General features: G+C 49.8%; 1 protein-coding gene across 2 annotated transcripts in view; it reads right to left on the bottom strand.

The window, feature by feature from the left end:
• Positions 1-426: 426 nt before the first annotated feature.
• The window catches only part of wu:fb13g09 (ATP-binding cassette sub-family C member 5), a 21,605-nt gene continuing 5,505 nt past the window's right edge, over positions 427-16,526 (bottom strand). The window contains exons 5-29 of one of the 2 annotated variants that reach the window (XM_049029029.1): positions 14,540-14,773; positions 13,970-14,143; positions 13,585-13,732; positions 13,070-13,218; positions 12,867-12,974; positions 11,855-12,214; positions 11,706-11,777; positions 11,500-11,624; positions 11,284-11,356; positions 10,488-10,691; positions 10,170-10,295; positions 9,782-9,932; positions 9,288-9,472; positions 8,957-9,103; positions 7,018-7,147; positions 6,671-6,824; positions 5,469-5,597; positions 5,160-5,346; positions 4,771-4,860; positions 3,822-4,014; positions 3,582-3,741; positions 3,421-3,499; positions 3,220-3,333; positions 2,708-2,872; positions 427-2,613 (exon numbers count right to left, since the gene is read on the bottom strand). In XM_049029029.1, the coding sequence (XP_048884986.1) occupies positions 2,506-2,613; positions 2,708-2,872; positions 3,220-3,333; positions 3,421-3,499; positions 3,582-3,741; positions 3,822-4,014; positions 4,771-4,860; positions 5,160-5,346; positions 5,469-5,597; positions 6,671-6,824; positions 7,018-7,147; positions 8,957-9,103; positions 9,288-9,472; positions 9,782-9,932; positions 10,170-10,295; positions 10,488-10,691; positions 11,284-11,356; positions 11,500-11,624; positions 11,706-11,777; positions 11,855-12,214; positions 12,867-12,974; positions 13,070-13,218; positions 13,585-13,732; positions 13,970-14,143; positions 14,540-14,773 (3,765 nt within the window). In that variant the 3' untranslated portion in view covers positions 427-2,505. The remainder of the gene's footprint in view (positions 2,614-2,707; positions 2,873-3,219; positions 3,334-3,420; positions 3,500-3,581; positions 3,742-3,821; positions 4,015-4,770; positions 4,861-5,159; positions 5,347-5,468; positions 5,598-6,670; positions 6,825-7,017; positions 7,148-8,956; positions 9,104-9,287; positions 9,473-9,781; positions 9,933-10,169; positions 10,296-10,487; positions 10,692-11,283; positions 11,357-11,499; positions 11,625-11,705; positions 11,778-11,854; positions 12,215-12,866; positions 12,975-13,069; positions 13,219-13,584; positions 13,733-13,969; positions 14,144-14,539; positions 14,774-16,526) is intronic. The other variant, XM_049029030.1, reaches the window with a different exon arrangement.

Below are 16,526 nucleotides of genomic sequence, written 5' to 3'. Positions count from 1 at the left end.
ATACTATATTCGACAAGAAAAGTGGTTAACTTTGAAATGGAAATTTAATAATCCTACTTAATGTCCCAGTGGGGTGGCAGTTCTTGGGCTATAAAGTTTTGCTTACTTGAATACATTACAGATATTGTAGCTTATGAAAGACGTTAAGGATGTTGAAAGAATCAGAGTGGACTAGCATGCGTTTATGTAAGACGATGGAGTCTAACATGGACGGAAGACGTGTGTATGACTGAGATCATCTCCCCTCCAAGTCTCACGCATCTGGCATGTCGGTCTCGCTTTTAGGATAATAATAATAATAATAATAATAATAATAATAATAATAATAATAATAACCGTTTGCCTACAGTATCATTTCATGTTACGATGATTCATATTACACATTAGCATTATATAGCACCCAATTACAAGGTTTAATGGGCAGAACATTTAGCATATTAGCCTGTGTATTTAATCTAATGATTTGTGTAGTAGAGATGAACTGCCCGCAGGCTATATTCCTAGCAGTATGTTCGCCATGGAAAGTTTTGCTTAAAAAGTTGAAGTATATTGCTAAACGGGAGAACAACATCTGATTTATCATTCGTAATGGCAAATCCTTGGCTGAAATAGCATTGGATTGTAGACACTGAGGAGACTGACCGATAATATTGTTGTCAAATATGACTGAAACCCACAAACTTATGCAGTAAAGGCTATGGAAAAACAGTTACACCTCTTCAGATAACATGAACCCAAAATAAAGTTAATGCGTAGCTTTTATGTATAAAAATATTTTATTGAGAAACCATTGTATGCATACAGTGATAAAAAAAAGGCTTCGAATATTGCACAATAATATCCGAAATCTTTGAAATAAAGCAAATCTGTGCAAAACACAATCTCTTGTCGGGTTTCTCATATTGCTACCGGTAAGCAATCAGCAGTCTTTGTTAAGGCCCATCTAAACTCTCTATAGTTTATGCAGTGATTTCTTGCATCTGTGTTTTGGTTACACAGCAAAGCTGTTTAGTCTGATCAGAGGGATCCCTGACGATGCAAGTCAGATCGATATTTCTCTGTTCAGAGTGTGATCGCAATTTCTTGTCTGGTGAATTAACGGTGCTGTGAAGCTGTGTACATAGAAATCATGCAGTGCAAACAAATATTGCCGGATTTAATGACTATCTACCTATGTTACCTTGTATTAAGTAATTTACAATGAGGCAAAGCATTTTGATAAAAATGACCTTCCCACAAAGCAAATATTTGGTATATCATTCTGTTACTGAAACTTCATCACTGGAGATAATGAGCGAGTTTTTTCAAGGATAACTTTGTCTCCTGGCAGGCTGTCGATCTTGATTTGTGTCCATTGATTCAAAAGGCATCCAAGAATAACTTGTATAGATTCAAATTTTGCGAAAATAATGAAAAATAAAACACGGCAGAGCTGGAACGTGGATCACACACGCAACCCTGAGTTAGCAAACCCACCACACACGGGCAGCCAAGATCCAGATTTCACTGAGGCAAAGATTATACGATTATTATGACTCCAAGGAAAGCGAACGGCGTCCAACGGAGTCATGAGAAAACACACGGTAATGGGTCAGGACTTTGTGAACGTTTGGCAGACTGACCCAGAATATTACCCTGATTTCTCTAGCATTCTGTCTGATATACTGCTGTGTCTACGCTTTTTGATTATGTTCTTGCCTGGTGCCCGTAAATGAGTAATATGCCTTCAAGCCGTTTCTGCGTAATTCCGCGGAGTAGATATTAGCGCTTAAACACTGCCTACTTCTCACAGTTCTTTGCTGTCATATAATATAGTCGACTCCCTTATCCAGGGTGACGTAAAGCCCTACATTTTTACTAAGGTAGATAACAATTCACTCAAACAACTCAACATAGACGCAAAATGTTCAGAATGAACTCTGCTCCTTTGGTTTTAGAGTGCGTCTGATTCAAAATATCACACCACGGCCTCCTAGACACAATTCTGACCAGGAATCAGACAATTGCCTTTGCACACATTCCAGTTCCACTAATAAAACGTGGAGAGCACGTCCCCTATCAATATAGGTTAATAAACACATAAGAACAAAAAACAGACCCCAGCTGGAGTCAAAGTGTCACTGTGAAGGTTTCACAAGCTACGTAGAGAGGCAGAATCTCTCTGGCCATCTAAAACTTCACCCTTCTCTTTGGATGTACCTGAGGTGCCTTCATGCAGCAATTGGCCGGGTTCTCCAGAACTGGTTCCTAAAAGTCTCCCGCAGAGCACCTATGGCCATTTATGTTACTTCAGCCTCTATCATTCTTGAGTTGCTGAGAACATCAGCACTTCTGCGGGGGACTTATGCATTGAACAAATAGCACTGCGAACGCCAGCCTAAAACGGACGCTCCACTTAAAACAATATCGGTTTTGATTCACTCTATTTTATTTGTTTTCCTGTTTTTTTTCCCCCCAGGAAACATGACCTGGGAGTGGCGCCGGTATGGAGCAGGGCACCCTCCTTCAGACGAGGTCTGTACAATTAGCCGATCCTTCTGCTGCTGTAATCAGGGCATGGAACTGCGAGTTCTCATTGGCCAGGAGAGCGGAGGGGGAGTCAAACTCCAGAATCTAACAGAGCAAAAACACAGAATGGGGGGGGGGGATAAATGCTCTTAGCACCTCTACCCAGGGTACTAAAGACATGGCGGCTATTGAGCCCTACCTCTCCTTGATCCAGCACCATGATCCTGTTACAGCCCAGCACAGTGTTGAGGCGATGGGCAATGACCAGGGTGGTGCAGCCCTCAAAGCCCAGTCGAATGGTGTCCTGGATCAGCAGCTCTGTCTCTGAGTCAATGGCTGCCGTCGCCTCATCTAGAAGCAGGATCTAAGGAGAACCAAGCAGGTGAACTATATTGGCCTTGATATGAAGCACTGACTCCGTCCGCAGCTTAACACTAAGACTTCGGCACAGATTATTAAATTCACCGTTATCGTGAATACATGAGTACCTGAAAAGAATTACATCACCTCATATCCTTCGAATTCTAATCCTTCTGGTTAATGATTGCTATCTTAAACCTCATAACTAAATTTAAACACTAGGTGGCACTGCTATGTAATTTTGCGACAATGCAGGATAATGGTTCATCTTTTCCTTCCCACACCTTGGAGGAAACGAAAGGTTCATCTTACCTCCCTGCATCTCAGGAGGAAGCAGAGGTTGGTCTTTACCTTACTACATCTCAAGAGGGCTCTGGCCACACACAGAAGCTGTCGCTCCCCCGCGGAGAAATTCTCCCCGTTCTCTGTCACCTCGGTGCTCAGTGCCTCAGGCAGCTGGCTGATCTAAGCACACAGGACCAACAGGCCATGTTATTATTAAAGTCAAACAGTCACAAAGCCATTTAACTGAAGAGCTTCACCCTGGCTTACCGTGTCCTTCATATGGGTCTTTTCCAGGACCTCCCAGATCTCAGCATCTGTATGCTGGCCAGAGGGGTCCAGGTTCAACCTATGCACAAAGAACTATGTCAAAGGGCTGCAGGACTCAGGAGATGGAGTCAGGGTGGTGAGGCTGCATGGGTGGACACTACCTGAGGGAACCTATGAAAAGCATGGGATCCTGGGGGATGATTGACAGCCTGCTCCTAAGGTCCTCCAGGCCAATCTGGGCGATGTCCATGCCATCTACTGTGATGGAGCCCCCTGCCAGCTCTGCTAGTCTGAAGAGTGCAATGCCCAGGGAGGACTTCCCTAGACGGAACATCAGAATCCGAGTTAAGCTCATAGGTCATGTGGACTTGGGAGAGAGTGAGAAAACCCAAGGTCTCTACCTGACCCGGTACGGCCCACGATGCCGATGGTCTCCTTTGGCCGAATGCTGAACGAGAGCTTCTTGAGTACCAACGGCAGGTCATCGCGGTAGCGCATCTGGACATCCTTAAAACAGATGCGACCCTCCTGTGGCCAGCAGGGGTCAGGGGCGGACGCCGGACCGCTGTGTCGAGGACCTTCCGTGTCCAGGTTCTGTGAGGGGTGGGATGTTCCATAAGGTGTGTGCTGTTGTTTTCGAGATTATGAAGAAGGAAAATCCTGCTGCTTTTGAAGACCTTATTTCAGGAACCTGCTGACATTCGCTGAAAAATTCCAAAGCTCACCGTCTGGCTGGGGCATACCCTGTCATGGTGGACTGGGTCTTGCACGATGCCTTGATGTATTCCCGTATTTATTACTCTGGTACTCTCTGATATTAACCACTGTATGTTACCATAATGTGTGCCAGCTCTTTGTGCAGTGCATTGCAATATATTACTGCTTTACCTCATAACACTAATGTTATTCCATCAGCTTTCCTGCAGATTTCACTGGATGCTGTATGTTATTCCATCAGCTTTCCTGCAGATTTCACTGGATGCTGTATGTTATTCTATCAGCTTTCCTGCAGATTTCACTGGATGCTGTATGTTATTCCATCAGCTTTCCTGCAGATTTCACTGGATGCTGTATGTTATTCTATCAGCTTTCCTGCAGATTTCACTGGATGCTGTGTTATTCCATCAGCTTTCCTGCAGATTTCACTGGATGCTGTATGTTATTCCATCAGCTTTCCTGCATATTTCACTGGATGCCATATGTTATTCCATCAGCTCTTCCACTGTGTGCAGTGGACATATGGCATCACTGGCCATATGCAGTGTAACTGTAATACACTAAGTGAGAGAGACTTTATCTCCATCTCTTTGACCAAATGCCCACATCCACCCCTGACCCCAGTAACCCCACCTTTATGTAATGATTGATCCGTTCCACTGATATAAAGCGAGCTTCAGTCTCAGAGAGCAGGCGCACGGTGAACTGGAACAGACCAGTCAGCTGGAAAGGGAGGGGGCAGATGTCAAGCTGCATCAACCAATCATTTTATACTTAGGTAGGTGTGTTTATCGAGAGTGATTTGATTGGCTCATACTTTTCTCTGTTGAATCAACAAGATATTGCTGATATACAATCAGTTCAATACCACTTGTTACATATTGGCAAAGCTGCACATTTAATGAAGGGACTTTAAGGGTATTTTTCAAAGGTACAATAACAGGGATCTGCTGGAATATACAGTACTTCAACCACTACGCCACCTGCTGGCTATATATTGTGGTGCAGCTGAAAGAGAATACCTGGATGACGTAGGAAATAGCGAGGCCTGCGTAGGCTGGCAGGATCTGCCCGTGTGTGAGGACAACAAGCAAGGCCACGGCCGTCACCAAGGAGATGCTGATGAGGTCCAGCCTCACGGCCAGCCAGCGCATCGCACAGTTAAACAGGTAGTGGGGGGCCTGGTTGGTGTCCAGCAGGGCCTGGTACCTGAGGTAGGGGCCACCCATGAGGAGAAGGCGGCAGACTATCCACATGCCAGTATCTGGCAACGTTACTCTGTGCTTTTAAGAGCAGAGACACTTGTGCATGTGTAAGAGAGGATGCTGCACCTGTTCAGGAAGTCCGGCCCCCTGCTGTAGGCGTGAATAGTAGGCAGGCCCTGGAGGCTGCTGGTTATGTGGGAGGTGAAAGGCGATTGGCTGATGTTGTCCAGCCGCTTCAGCTCGCGAAGCAGAACTCTGCCGGGATGATGAAATGCAGAGACACTCACACACACGGCCCATACAATGGAGACTCCCAGTTCTCCCAGTATCTACAGGCTATTTCTGGTGTATACACATGTGCCATTTGTGGTATTTCTATAATGAGAAAGCATTAGTTTCAAAATTATGCGAGAACTTATGTGAGCAGTATTAGTATCCATCATCCATCCATCCATCCATGCTTTTGTGCCAGACCTATGGAGGTACTGCTTATCTGTGGGCTGCCTAAATAAGCTGCCCATAGTAATGTCTGTTCCCAGTTATGGAAGCATCTGCTTGGCATATCTGCAGCCCCCATGAGACGGGCGATGCCTTATTCAAACGGACATCCCTGAGACCGAAACCCTCCGCAGTATTTCACACGGCATTTCAGACATTATTCATGACGTTACTTGTGTGTCCCTGCTGTGACGCTCCGGTCAACAGAATGGCGAGAAGCCGTGCTTCACAGACCCGGCCGAGCAGGGGGGGCATGGAAAGCAGGAGCCATCAGTGAACCCCAGCTCTGTCTTTTCTCCCCAGGATGATTAGGGGACGCAAAACTTGTTTACGCTGGAGCACTTTGGCTGAAAGCCTCGCAGGCGCGCTGGCCGCAGAGACCCCGGGCCGGAGAGCGGAGGCTAATTAGCTGGCTGGCTCGCGCACCGCGGCAATCTGAGCCGGTCCTGAGTGGACGCATCGCGTTACCGCAGCCAGCACAGGAGCGGCAGGCTTTCAGCGCATCCTCGCGGTTTCGAACGACAGCTGTGACATATGGAGGAGTAAATAACAGCACTTAAGGGCTCGAATAAAGCGTTCGTCTCCCCGCCTGTGCAAAATTAACCTTCTGTTTCAGCTCCGAAGCAGTTTGTGTATTCGGAGAAAGCTACTAAGACTGAACAAACAGAGGTCCGACAGAGAACATGGATTATAGCAACCTCCTCCATGAAACATCTCCTCCAACGCGCCCGCCTCTGAACGCACTTAGACAAGCAGAGTAACTGCTAGAAAGTGTATCGCGTAAAGACTGTCTGAAGATTTAAGTTGGCCAGGTGCCATCCGGATCTTACCTAGTGACACGCGTGACCAGGAAGAGGAAGGTCCCCAAGGGCACGATGGACAGGAGGAACCAGGGGAAGACCACACTGACCATGCCCAGGCAGAACATCACCAGGGTCAGGTTCTGGAGCAGCATCTCTGTCTGCATGGCCAGACGCACGTCCACTGTGGGGAGGACATGTTTTTTATCCAGTGGCCCAGGCAGATTATATTACCAAAAAGCTATTTCAAGAGCTTTTAATTCTACTGATAAATAATTCTACATCCTTTGACGCAGCTGGATAAATATGGGGGAAGCAGCTCCCTCGAGAGTCCCGCACGAAGGTAGCACGAGCTGCTGGTGCGAAAGACCTCTCACCCTCGTCTATGTCCCTGGAGAAGCGGGTGAGAATGCGACCCAGGGGGGTGGTGTCGAAAAAGGCCATGGGACTGTGAAGAAGCTTCTGGAAAAGCTTGTCGTGGAGGGTGGAGGCAGCTTGGAGGGTGCACTGGGGGCAGCATACAGAGAGATGTCACACAGGGACACAGACTGATGTCATATACACACAGGGACACAGACTGATGTCATATACACTCAGGGACACAGACAGACGTCACACATTCAGGGACACAGACAGACATAGAAATCACACAAGGACACAGACTAATATCGCACACAATCAGTGACACAGACAGACAGACAGATGTCACACATTTATGGACACAGACAGACGTCACACACACTCAGGAATGTGAACAGACAGACAAACATCACACATTCAGTGACATGGACCGACAGACTTCACACAAACAGACGAAAAGCAGACAGAATCGTAGAGTCAAACACACACAGACACAGATTTACACACAGGTATAACACGTCATGGGGACAGATGTCTCACACACACACACACACACACACACATTCGTGAACAGACATCACACGCACATAGACCGACACACAAACAAGGGCACACACACAAAAACAGCAGACAGATAAGAGACACTCCGGGATTTGGGCCTACAGACAGAAATCACACACAGAAAAGAGTCACTCAGACGTAACAGACACACACGTGCCACAACCCTTACAAAGGGACACGACTCGGACAGCAAAGACATTACTCTCAGCGGAGATGGCAACATGCCATCACAGACAAATATCGGCGTCCAAAGTGATTATAAACCATCAGCATTTTACACATATTACAGCACGAATCACGACAGAGCTCCCCGCTAATATTCATCAGGAAGGAGACACCGACGCATTCTGACGCTACAAACTCATTATATAGTTTCACAGTTTGATTAAAAAAATTCTGTCACAAATAAGGCTTTATGCTGAACTGCACATCAAGCAGAATTATGCATGTGTACATATATACATACATATATTTTATACATTTTTATACATATATTTTATACACACACACACACACACACGCACACACACAAACAGATATGAAAGTTTAGTTGGTGAAAATCAGTGTAGGTATCTTTGCAATGTCAGGGAAAATGTTTTTCACTGACTTGCCAGACACAGAACCTGTTACACAAAAAAAATAAGTCATGTACACTGAAATAAAAAATAACATATACACTGTTTGTGCAAAGACATTTCTAAGTTATCTGGGTAAAAATACAGGAGACATTTTCTAGACATTTGGTTATCAGACCAATTAGTGAGAATTCCCCGTCTTTCACATCTCACCCAGGCAAAAGCAGATGAGTCATCTTCAGAATCTTAGAAAACACAGCAGATGGTAGGTGAGCAAATTACAGATGGGATTTTTTTCTTTTTAATGAGGGAAACTGATTCACGTGACCCTTATGGGCCGGAATCTCTCCTGACCGAGTCACAGTCGGCAAGCCAGCAGCCGTCTTTCACTGGACAGCAAGAAAACAAACCAGGGATTTCTGTACCAGCCCAAACCGCACACATGCTCTGGGGCTTAGAAACATGTGCCGCAAGGAATCCTGCGACAATCTCTTATTTTCAGGGGGCAGGGATATGCTGTCTGCAGGCTACAGCGAGTACTGCGGTAACAGGCTCACGGCAATTACCAGACAGCTGTCTTAAATGGCCCCCAGACACTCAGCGACCCGTGCTGAGCCGGATTTGCGTGTCGTCCCAAGCGGACTCTGTTTTCCTGCCTCTTGTGCCACCAACTGGTAAGCAAAGCCCAGAGCTGTATTCGGCCCCGGCACCTGACATGGACCCATTTATACAACTAAAAAAAATGCAAGAGCAGAATTGAGACTCAGTGGAGAATTGCGGAACCACAGACCACATGCGGGACGGGCCTTGACTACTGTACCTTGACGAAAATTGCTCCGCGCACAGTCTTCAGCAATAGCGCCGCCCCCATGGACAGAGCGTAGATGGCAGAGTAGTATTGCGTGTGGGGGTTGAGCCTCATACTGTCGCTGACCGTGGTCTCATTGTCCATAAGCACAGAGATGTTCTGAGGACAGACAGCAATGCCTAGGTGAGGAAGCCTGTCCTGAAAAAGCTATGCTTATTACCACTCACAGCACATTATTCAGTTACAGGAAAGACCTTCTCTCCGCATCTGTCGTTCTGTTGATCTTTGTTTTAATGAAGTTTACAGGAAGGCAGGATGATCGCCAGCCCCTCCCAAGACTTACGCCACTGCCCTGCTGGATCCAGTGGCTGAGCCACCAGTTGCTGAAGGCGATGCTGCCCGTGGTGGTGAGGAAGAGGAAGATGTTGAGGGCGAAGGCCAGTGGGCCACCGGCGGCTCGGATGTAGGTCCAGTAGACGGACCAGGACACGGCACCAGCGCCTCGCTCTTCTGCTGTCATAAGTTGAACTAAAATGGATTTCGGAAGGTCAAAGGTCAGGGGCCTGGTGAGGCATCATGGGTAAATAGATCAGCCCTAGGAACTTGATCATCTGTCATTCACCAGGCTGGGGGGCACCCAGGCTGGGATGCCAGTGTGATTCATGGCACAGACACCTATACAGCACGGTCACCTTGGAGACACCAATTAGCCTAACCGCATGTGTCTGGAGGAAACCAGCGAATGTGGAATTTGCAAACTCCATACACACACAGCAGAGGTGAGACTCCAGCCCCCAATGCTGAAGATGAGGCAACAGTGTGACCCCCCCCCCTCACCCCCTTTCTTGCCGTCCATGGGGGCAGCTCTTCTGTCAGCGCTCGACGGCGCCCCCTGCCCGAGCTTCTTGGTGTTGTTCTGCTTGTTCTTCAGGTTCTTCAGCTCCAGGGTCTGGAGTGCGGTTGAGGGGATGGTGGGTGAGGGGCCCGGCTGGGAACGAGGCGAGCGACACCGTCAGCCGTTAAAGTGCCGTCGCTGGCAGACAGTCAGGTAAAGCAACAGCACAGAAACACGTAAAAGAGCCTCATGCATAGCCGGTATCTTCCACAGAGCTCATGAATTATGCACAAGCAGAGCACTGAGGGGTAGAGTGACCGGCCAGGCCGTCCTGTGTAGCTACATATACACACTAATCCACCGCCCATGCGGGGGGCCCTGCTCCCTCACCTTGTGCTGAGTGCAGTTGAAGAGTGCAGTGTACTCATTCTCCATGCCCATGAGCTGGGCATGACTGCCCTGCTTGAACAACTGTCCGTCTTTCATCAGAACCACCTCGTCACATTCGGCCAGGTACTAGAGTGGCAGATACGCAGAAACAGTGCCATTGGGAATGCCTGCCACCTTCACATTCACATTTTAGTGGAGCAATCTGGGTAATTATGGGTACAACAGTCGGACCACCTTTGGAACTCAAACGAACAACCCTCAGGTTCGACACCTGAAACCTTGACATCCATGCCCGCCCCTAAGTGCCCTCTGCCTCACCTGCAGTTGGTGGGTCACGAAGAGCACGGTCCTGCTCCCAGCTGCCCCCCGGATGGCACTATGGAAGAGGTGTGCCCCCACGTGAGTGTCCACAGCGCTGAGCGGGTCGTCCAGCAGCAGGATCGACCGCTCGCTGTACAGCGCCCTGGCCAGACTGATACGCTGTCGCTGGCCTCCACTCAAGTTGGTGCCGCGTTCACCAACCTGGAATGAGATTCTGCCATGGTCACCAAGGTCAGGTAGATACACAGCTCACACTGACACGGTCATGTAGATACACAGCTCACACTGACGCGGTCATGTAGATACACAGCTCACACTGACACGGTCATGTGGATACACAGCTCACACTGACGCGGTCATGTAGATACACAGCTCACACTGACACGGTCATGTAGATACACAGCTCACACTGACATGGTCATGTAGATACACAGCTCACACTGACACGGTCATGTAGATACACAGCTCACACTGAAACTGTCATGTAGATACACAGCTCACACTGACACGGTCATGTAGATACACAGCTCACACTGACATGGTCACCACGGTCATGTAGATACACAGCTCACACTGACACGGTCATGTAGATACACAGCTCACACTGACACGGTCATGTAGATACACAGCTCACACTGACACGGTCATGTGGATATACAGCTCACACTAACGGTCACCACGGTCATGTGGATATACAGCTCACACTAACGGTCACCACGGTCATGTGGAAACACAGCTCACACTGACGCGGTCACCACGGTCATGTGGATATACAGCTCACACTAACGGTCACCTCAGTCATGTCTCCATAGGGCAGCTCAGCAATGTCAGGGTATAAACAGCAGGATTCCAGCACAGCTGTGTACCTAAAGAGACAGAAAGACAGTGGATATTGATGGAGAAGCAGCAGACAGACTGGTGATGAGTCACAGAAGTTCCCCGGATCATCCCCAGGCACAGAAAATCCCTGGATCCCTCCCACCTCGTTCCCAGACGGGGAGGGTCTTGCCTCTCTTCTTCATACTCCTTCCCAAACAGAATGTTCTCCCTCAGGGAGTCGTTGAGGATCCAGGCCTGCTGGGCGACGTACGCAAGCCCCCCTCCAACCGCGACCGAGCCTCCCAGCAGCTTCATCTGGAGGTGGGAGAGCAGCCGCAGACCTGAGACTGGGGCCCACAGAGAGGGGCCAGGGGCCTCCATTCTACATTTCCATACCTGGCCTAGCAGAGCGGACAGCAGCGAGCTCTTCCCACTTCCCACACTGCCGCAGATGCCCACCAACGCCCCCTGTTGGTCAAGAGCAGCCAGTGATGTTACATAGGTCAGGCATAGCAGTGGAATGTGTCTCACAGTGGGACACGCACCATCTTAATGCGCAGGTCGATGCGATGGAGTGTCCTCTGCACGGCAGGCCGGAAGCCACCAGCTGAGGAGACGGTGTTCTGGGGGCTGTCCTGCTCCATGTGGGTGAGCAGGTGCGCGCCATTCTGCTCCTCACCACCTCCCTTACCCTCCTCCGACAGGATGTACAGGCTGAGCATCTCCTTACGCAGAACGCGCTCCATGCCCCCCGTCCTGCGGGGTGTGCAAGGCGTTGCCACCCCAGCTCGCCCCTTACTGCGAGGTGACTCCCACACCAAGGAGGCGTCCCGGAACTCCACCGCGTTCCTCAGGTCCTCCAGCTTTTCTGACACCAGCTCTCGGTCCTCTAGCATCAGCAGCCTCTGCATGACAGCGTGGGACTTGGGTCAAAGACAGGCATACTGACATACCACAGCCATAGACAAAAGCACAGATACAGGCAGAGGCACAGACACAGGAACTGACATAGGCACAGACATGGACAGAAGCACAGATACGGGCAGAGGCACAGACACAGGAACTGACATAGGCACAGACATAGACAGAAGCACAGATACGGGCAGAGGCACAGACACAGGAAGTGACATAGGCACAGACATGGACAGAAGCGCAGATATAGGCAGAGGCACAGACACAGGAACTGACATAGGCGCAGACATGGGCAGAGGCACAGATACGGGCAGAGGCACAGACACAGGAACTGACATAGGCACAGACATGGGCAGAGGCACAGATACAGGAACTGACATAGGCGCAGACATAGGCACAGGCACAGATATAGGCAGAGGCACAGACACAGGAACTGACATAGGCACAGACATTGGCAGGGGCACGGATATAGGAACTGACATAGGCACAGACATGGGCATAAGCACAGACACAGGAACTGACATAGAAACAGGTATAGATCCTGTTACTGGGACACAGGTGCAGTTACTGCTACAGATGCAGGCTGATGGTGTCTGTTAGCATGGTTGCTCCCCACCCCCTGCCCTTCCCCCCCCCCCCCCTCACCTGGAATCTCTTCACTGCAACGGCGCCTTCAGACAAAGCGCGTACTGCCAGGGGCATGACCTTGAGTGCAAATGTCATGGAGTTGAAGACAGCGACAATTGTAAACGCCTGAGAGAGAAGGCAGACAGGGGGGTCAGGTTATGATGGCACTCCATTGGTGTTCTGGGGATGGATGGGGGATCCCCAGGAAACGATGTACATACCTGAGCAGCTGTGAGGTCATAGCCCAGGGCCATGTGGAGGGTGAAGGTACACACGCTGGCGATCACCACGACAACGGGGGCCACGCCCACCGTCAGGCTCTGCACATACCCCGCCCATTCCAGTATCTGTCGCTCCTCTCTCCGCACCTCTGAGAACGACATGGAGAGAGAGAGCTGGCCGTCGGGACGGGAGAATAAGCGTGAAGGCCTGTTCTCTACCAGCCGACTCGGGTCCGGTCAGACATAACTAATCGATAACACGAATGGATTTAACTGCTCACATGCTATTCCTGAGTAATCTGGGTAGGGTGTTGTTATCTTACACACAACAGGAGTGCAGATGTACATAGAAAGGTCCTTGAGGATGATGAATGGAGCGTAAGTCACTCTGAACTGAGATAAATGGCAGCGGAGTGGCCATTAAGTGCCTAACCATTTTCCCAGATAGCCACGAAGGCAAAGGCATTAAGGGGAACACGGGCTAGTGAGTGGGGGGGGGGTTGGCGGCGGCTCACGCTGGACACGGCGGGCGAAGGTGGACTCCCAGCAGTACATCTTGATGGATTTGATAGAGCTGAGGATCTCATTCATGAGCCGGACGCGCTGGTCTGTCACGGACACGCACCTCTTCCGGAAATAGGCTGTCAGTCGGGAGGCCAGCATCTGCGGCGAGCGAGAAACGGAGAGAGAGAGAGAGAGAGAGAGAGAGAGAGAGAGAGAGATGTTTAAGGAAAAAGAGAAGAGCGAGGAGAGCGGGGCATGAATGAGACGACAAAGACAGATGACGATGAAGGCGGCAGTAAACAGGAGGCAGCGTGGGGGGGTGGGAATCGCCTCCACAGCCTTCGGAGAGGGAGGGGGGGGGGGACAGGATTCGTGATGAAAGTGGAGACGACGCACCATGGAGGGACAGAACAAGACAAAGATGGCCGATCCCATCAGCGCCGTGGGCCCCAGGAAGCAGGTGGTGTAGGCCAAGCCCATGACCACTACCAGGGGCCCCCCCGCGAGGAGGCAGCCCGCCGTGGCAGCCTCATAGAGCCGGTGCCCGTCGCTGGAGCAGACGTTCACCAACTGAGGACCAGAGGCAGCATGAACATGGTGCTTCAGAAGGGCAGTCAGCTTTCCGAGGCCACATCCGTGGTAACTGGCTCTCAAGCACTTACATTAATGACCACTGTCTCAAAAAACTCTATAATTAACTGTTTACTGTATAACTTCAAGAAAGGTTACTCCTTTAATCCATCATCGACATGCCACACATCCGCCATCCATCATCAGCACATGAAAATGTCACTTTCTAAAGCCGTCTCAATACATGAGGCTGAACATCACGAGCCATTCATCACGGCTGCACTGGCTTTTCATGGGGCGTCTTCAAAAAAAAGCATTAAAATTCGCAAACAGAAACAGGAAGTTATAAAGATACACAACGAGCAAGACAGATATATGGAAGCTGGTATCCATTACCTCTCCGGCACTCATATCCCTGGTGCTCCGCATCCGCAGGGCTTTCTGATAGGCCAGGGTGAGTGCTGCCCCCCGCAGGCGAGTGCCGGTACGGTAGTTGACGGCCCACATCATAGCCAGTGCCCAGGAGCGGGTCACCTCCACCAGAATGAGGCCGCCCACCAGGGTGAATCCGTACAGCAAGTCAGCTTCAGAGCGTTGGGAGTACTCCAGGAGGGCTCGGACCAGGAAGGCCTGTGGGTCCAGGGGCAGGGGGGCAATCGCAGGGTGAGGGGGGAAATCAGGGTATCAGAGGGCAGGAGGACCAGGAGACAGGGATCAGAAGGTCAAAGGAGGGAAAATCCAAGGAGTATGAGCAGGGGCAGTGGAGGTCTTTGGGGGGCCCCGTATTGACTACAAACAGTCACTACATTACCCTGTGGTGGGGGGGGGGTGCTATTTGAATTGGACCACAGAAGCAACAAACCCGCCCCTGAAGGGTGAATAATGAACTGGGGCAGTAGAATGGGGGAGAAGAATTAGCCTGGATTTAATGACTGGATGCGGGAGCGGTGAGCAAAGAAGACAATGAGTAGCACAGGAGTCACAGGATGCTGGTGAAGACGGCAGGAGCCAGCAGCGTTCACGAGGGACGGAGATCAGACCAGGGAGGCGAAATACTAGGGAAACTCAAAATCTAACAGGAATGTGGAGGAACGTCGCATGGTGCTGAAGGAAAAGGCAGGTGGCGCCGTTGTACAAAGGGAGATCCACTCCCTACCTGGCCGACTGCAGCGTCCCCCCAGGGAGGGCCTTGGGCAGCTGCAGCACGTCTCGGTTACACAAAGCCGCCCTTCTTGCGCAAACAAGCTTCTCAAACAACCAACTAATCAAGTACGATGCTGGAGCCTGGCATTGTGCAGCAGTGCTGTTTACTACCCGTTATTAAAATCAGCTCTAGGAAGCATGTCGACACCAGCCAAGATAAAAGGGGAATTTGCTGAGCCCAGTGGGACGAAGAAAGGTCACCTTGGGACTTTCAGGTCAGCGCTTATAATGTTTTAATGAAAGGTCCGGGGTTAGGCCTCTGTAACTCCTTCACGGCTATGAATCACGTCCTCATAAACAGCTCGTGACACGTATGAAGATTATAGGGCTGTAATATTCCTTTATAAGCGATCGATCACACCTTCAGAGAGACAGCAGGGCACACGCTACACATTACCCTCCCGATCTGCTTCATAATAAGAGTCTACATTGCCAGGTCACCCCCCGCAAAAGAACGGTCCATTACACCTTCATAAGAAACACATCACACCACCATGTACAATCAATGCCTTGTTCATGTGGCAGTACTCTCTGACAACCCCATCTGTTATGAACCATAACATGCGTGACGATGTAGTCTGTGAATGACACATTTGTGCATTTGAAACCCATTTTGTCACAAATGTTTGTAAACCTGACTACATGGCTAGGTGCTTGGTTTTATACCAATGGGTATAATAGCAATGGGTCTGAATGAAATGATGAGGAGGTGTGTCCCAATACTTCCATCCATCCATTTTCCAAACCGCTTATCCTACTGGGTCGCGGGGGGTCAGGAGCCTGTCAACAATGGGTATGAGGCAGGGAACAAACCAGTATGGGGGACCAGTCCATCGCAGGGCACACTCACACACCATTCACTCTCACATGCACTCCTACGGGCAATTTAGCAAGTCCAATTAGCCTCAGCATGTTTTTGCACTGTGGGGGGAAACCGGAGTACCTGGAGGAAACCCCACGACGACATGGGGAGAACATGCAAACTCCGCATACATGTAACCCAGGCGGACACTCGAACCCGGGTCCCAGAGGTGTGATGCAACAGTACCACTGCACCACCATGCCACTCCGTGTCCCAATACTTCTCTCCATATATATATTTATACCTCCACTGATTTTATTTCTGTTTATTTGTGTTTGTTTCAATCTTGAACTGAACACCGCAAGGTGGAGACCGACG

Source organism: Brienomyrus brachyistius, chromosome 10, assembly GCF_023856365.1.
Source record: "Brienomyrus brachyistius isolate T26 chromosome 10, BBRACH_0.4, whole genome shotgun sequence".
Lineage (NCBI taxonomy): Eukaryota > Metazoa > Chordata > Actinopteri > Osteoglossiformes > Mormyridae > Brienomyrus > Brienomyrus brachyistius.
Note: the sequence above shows the minus strand (reverse complement) of the source record. Positions and strands in the feature narration are given on the sequence as shown.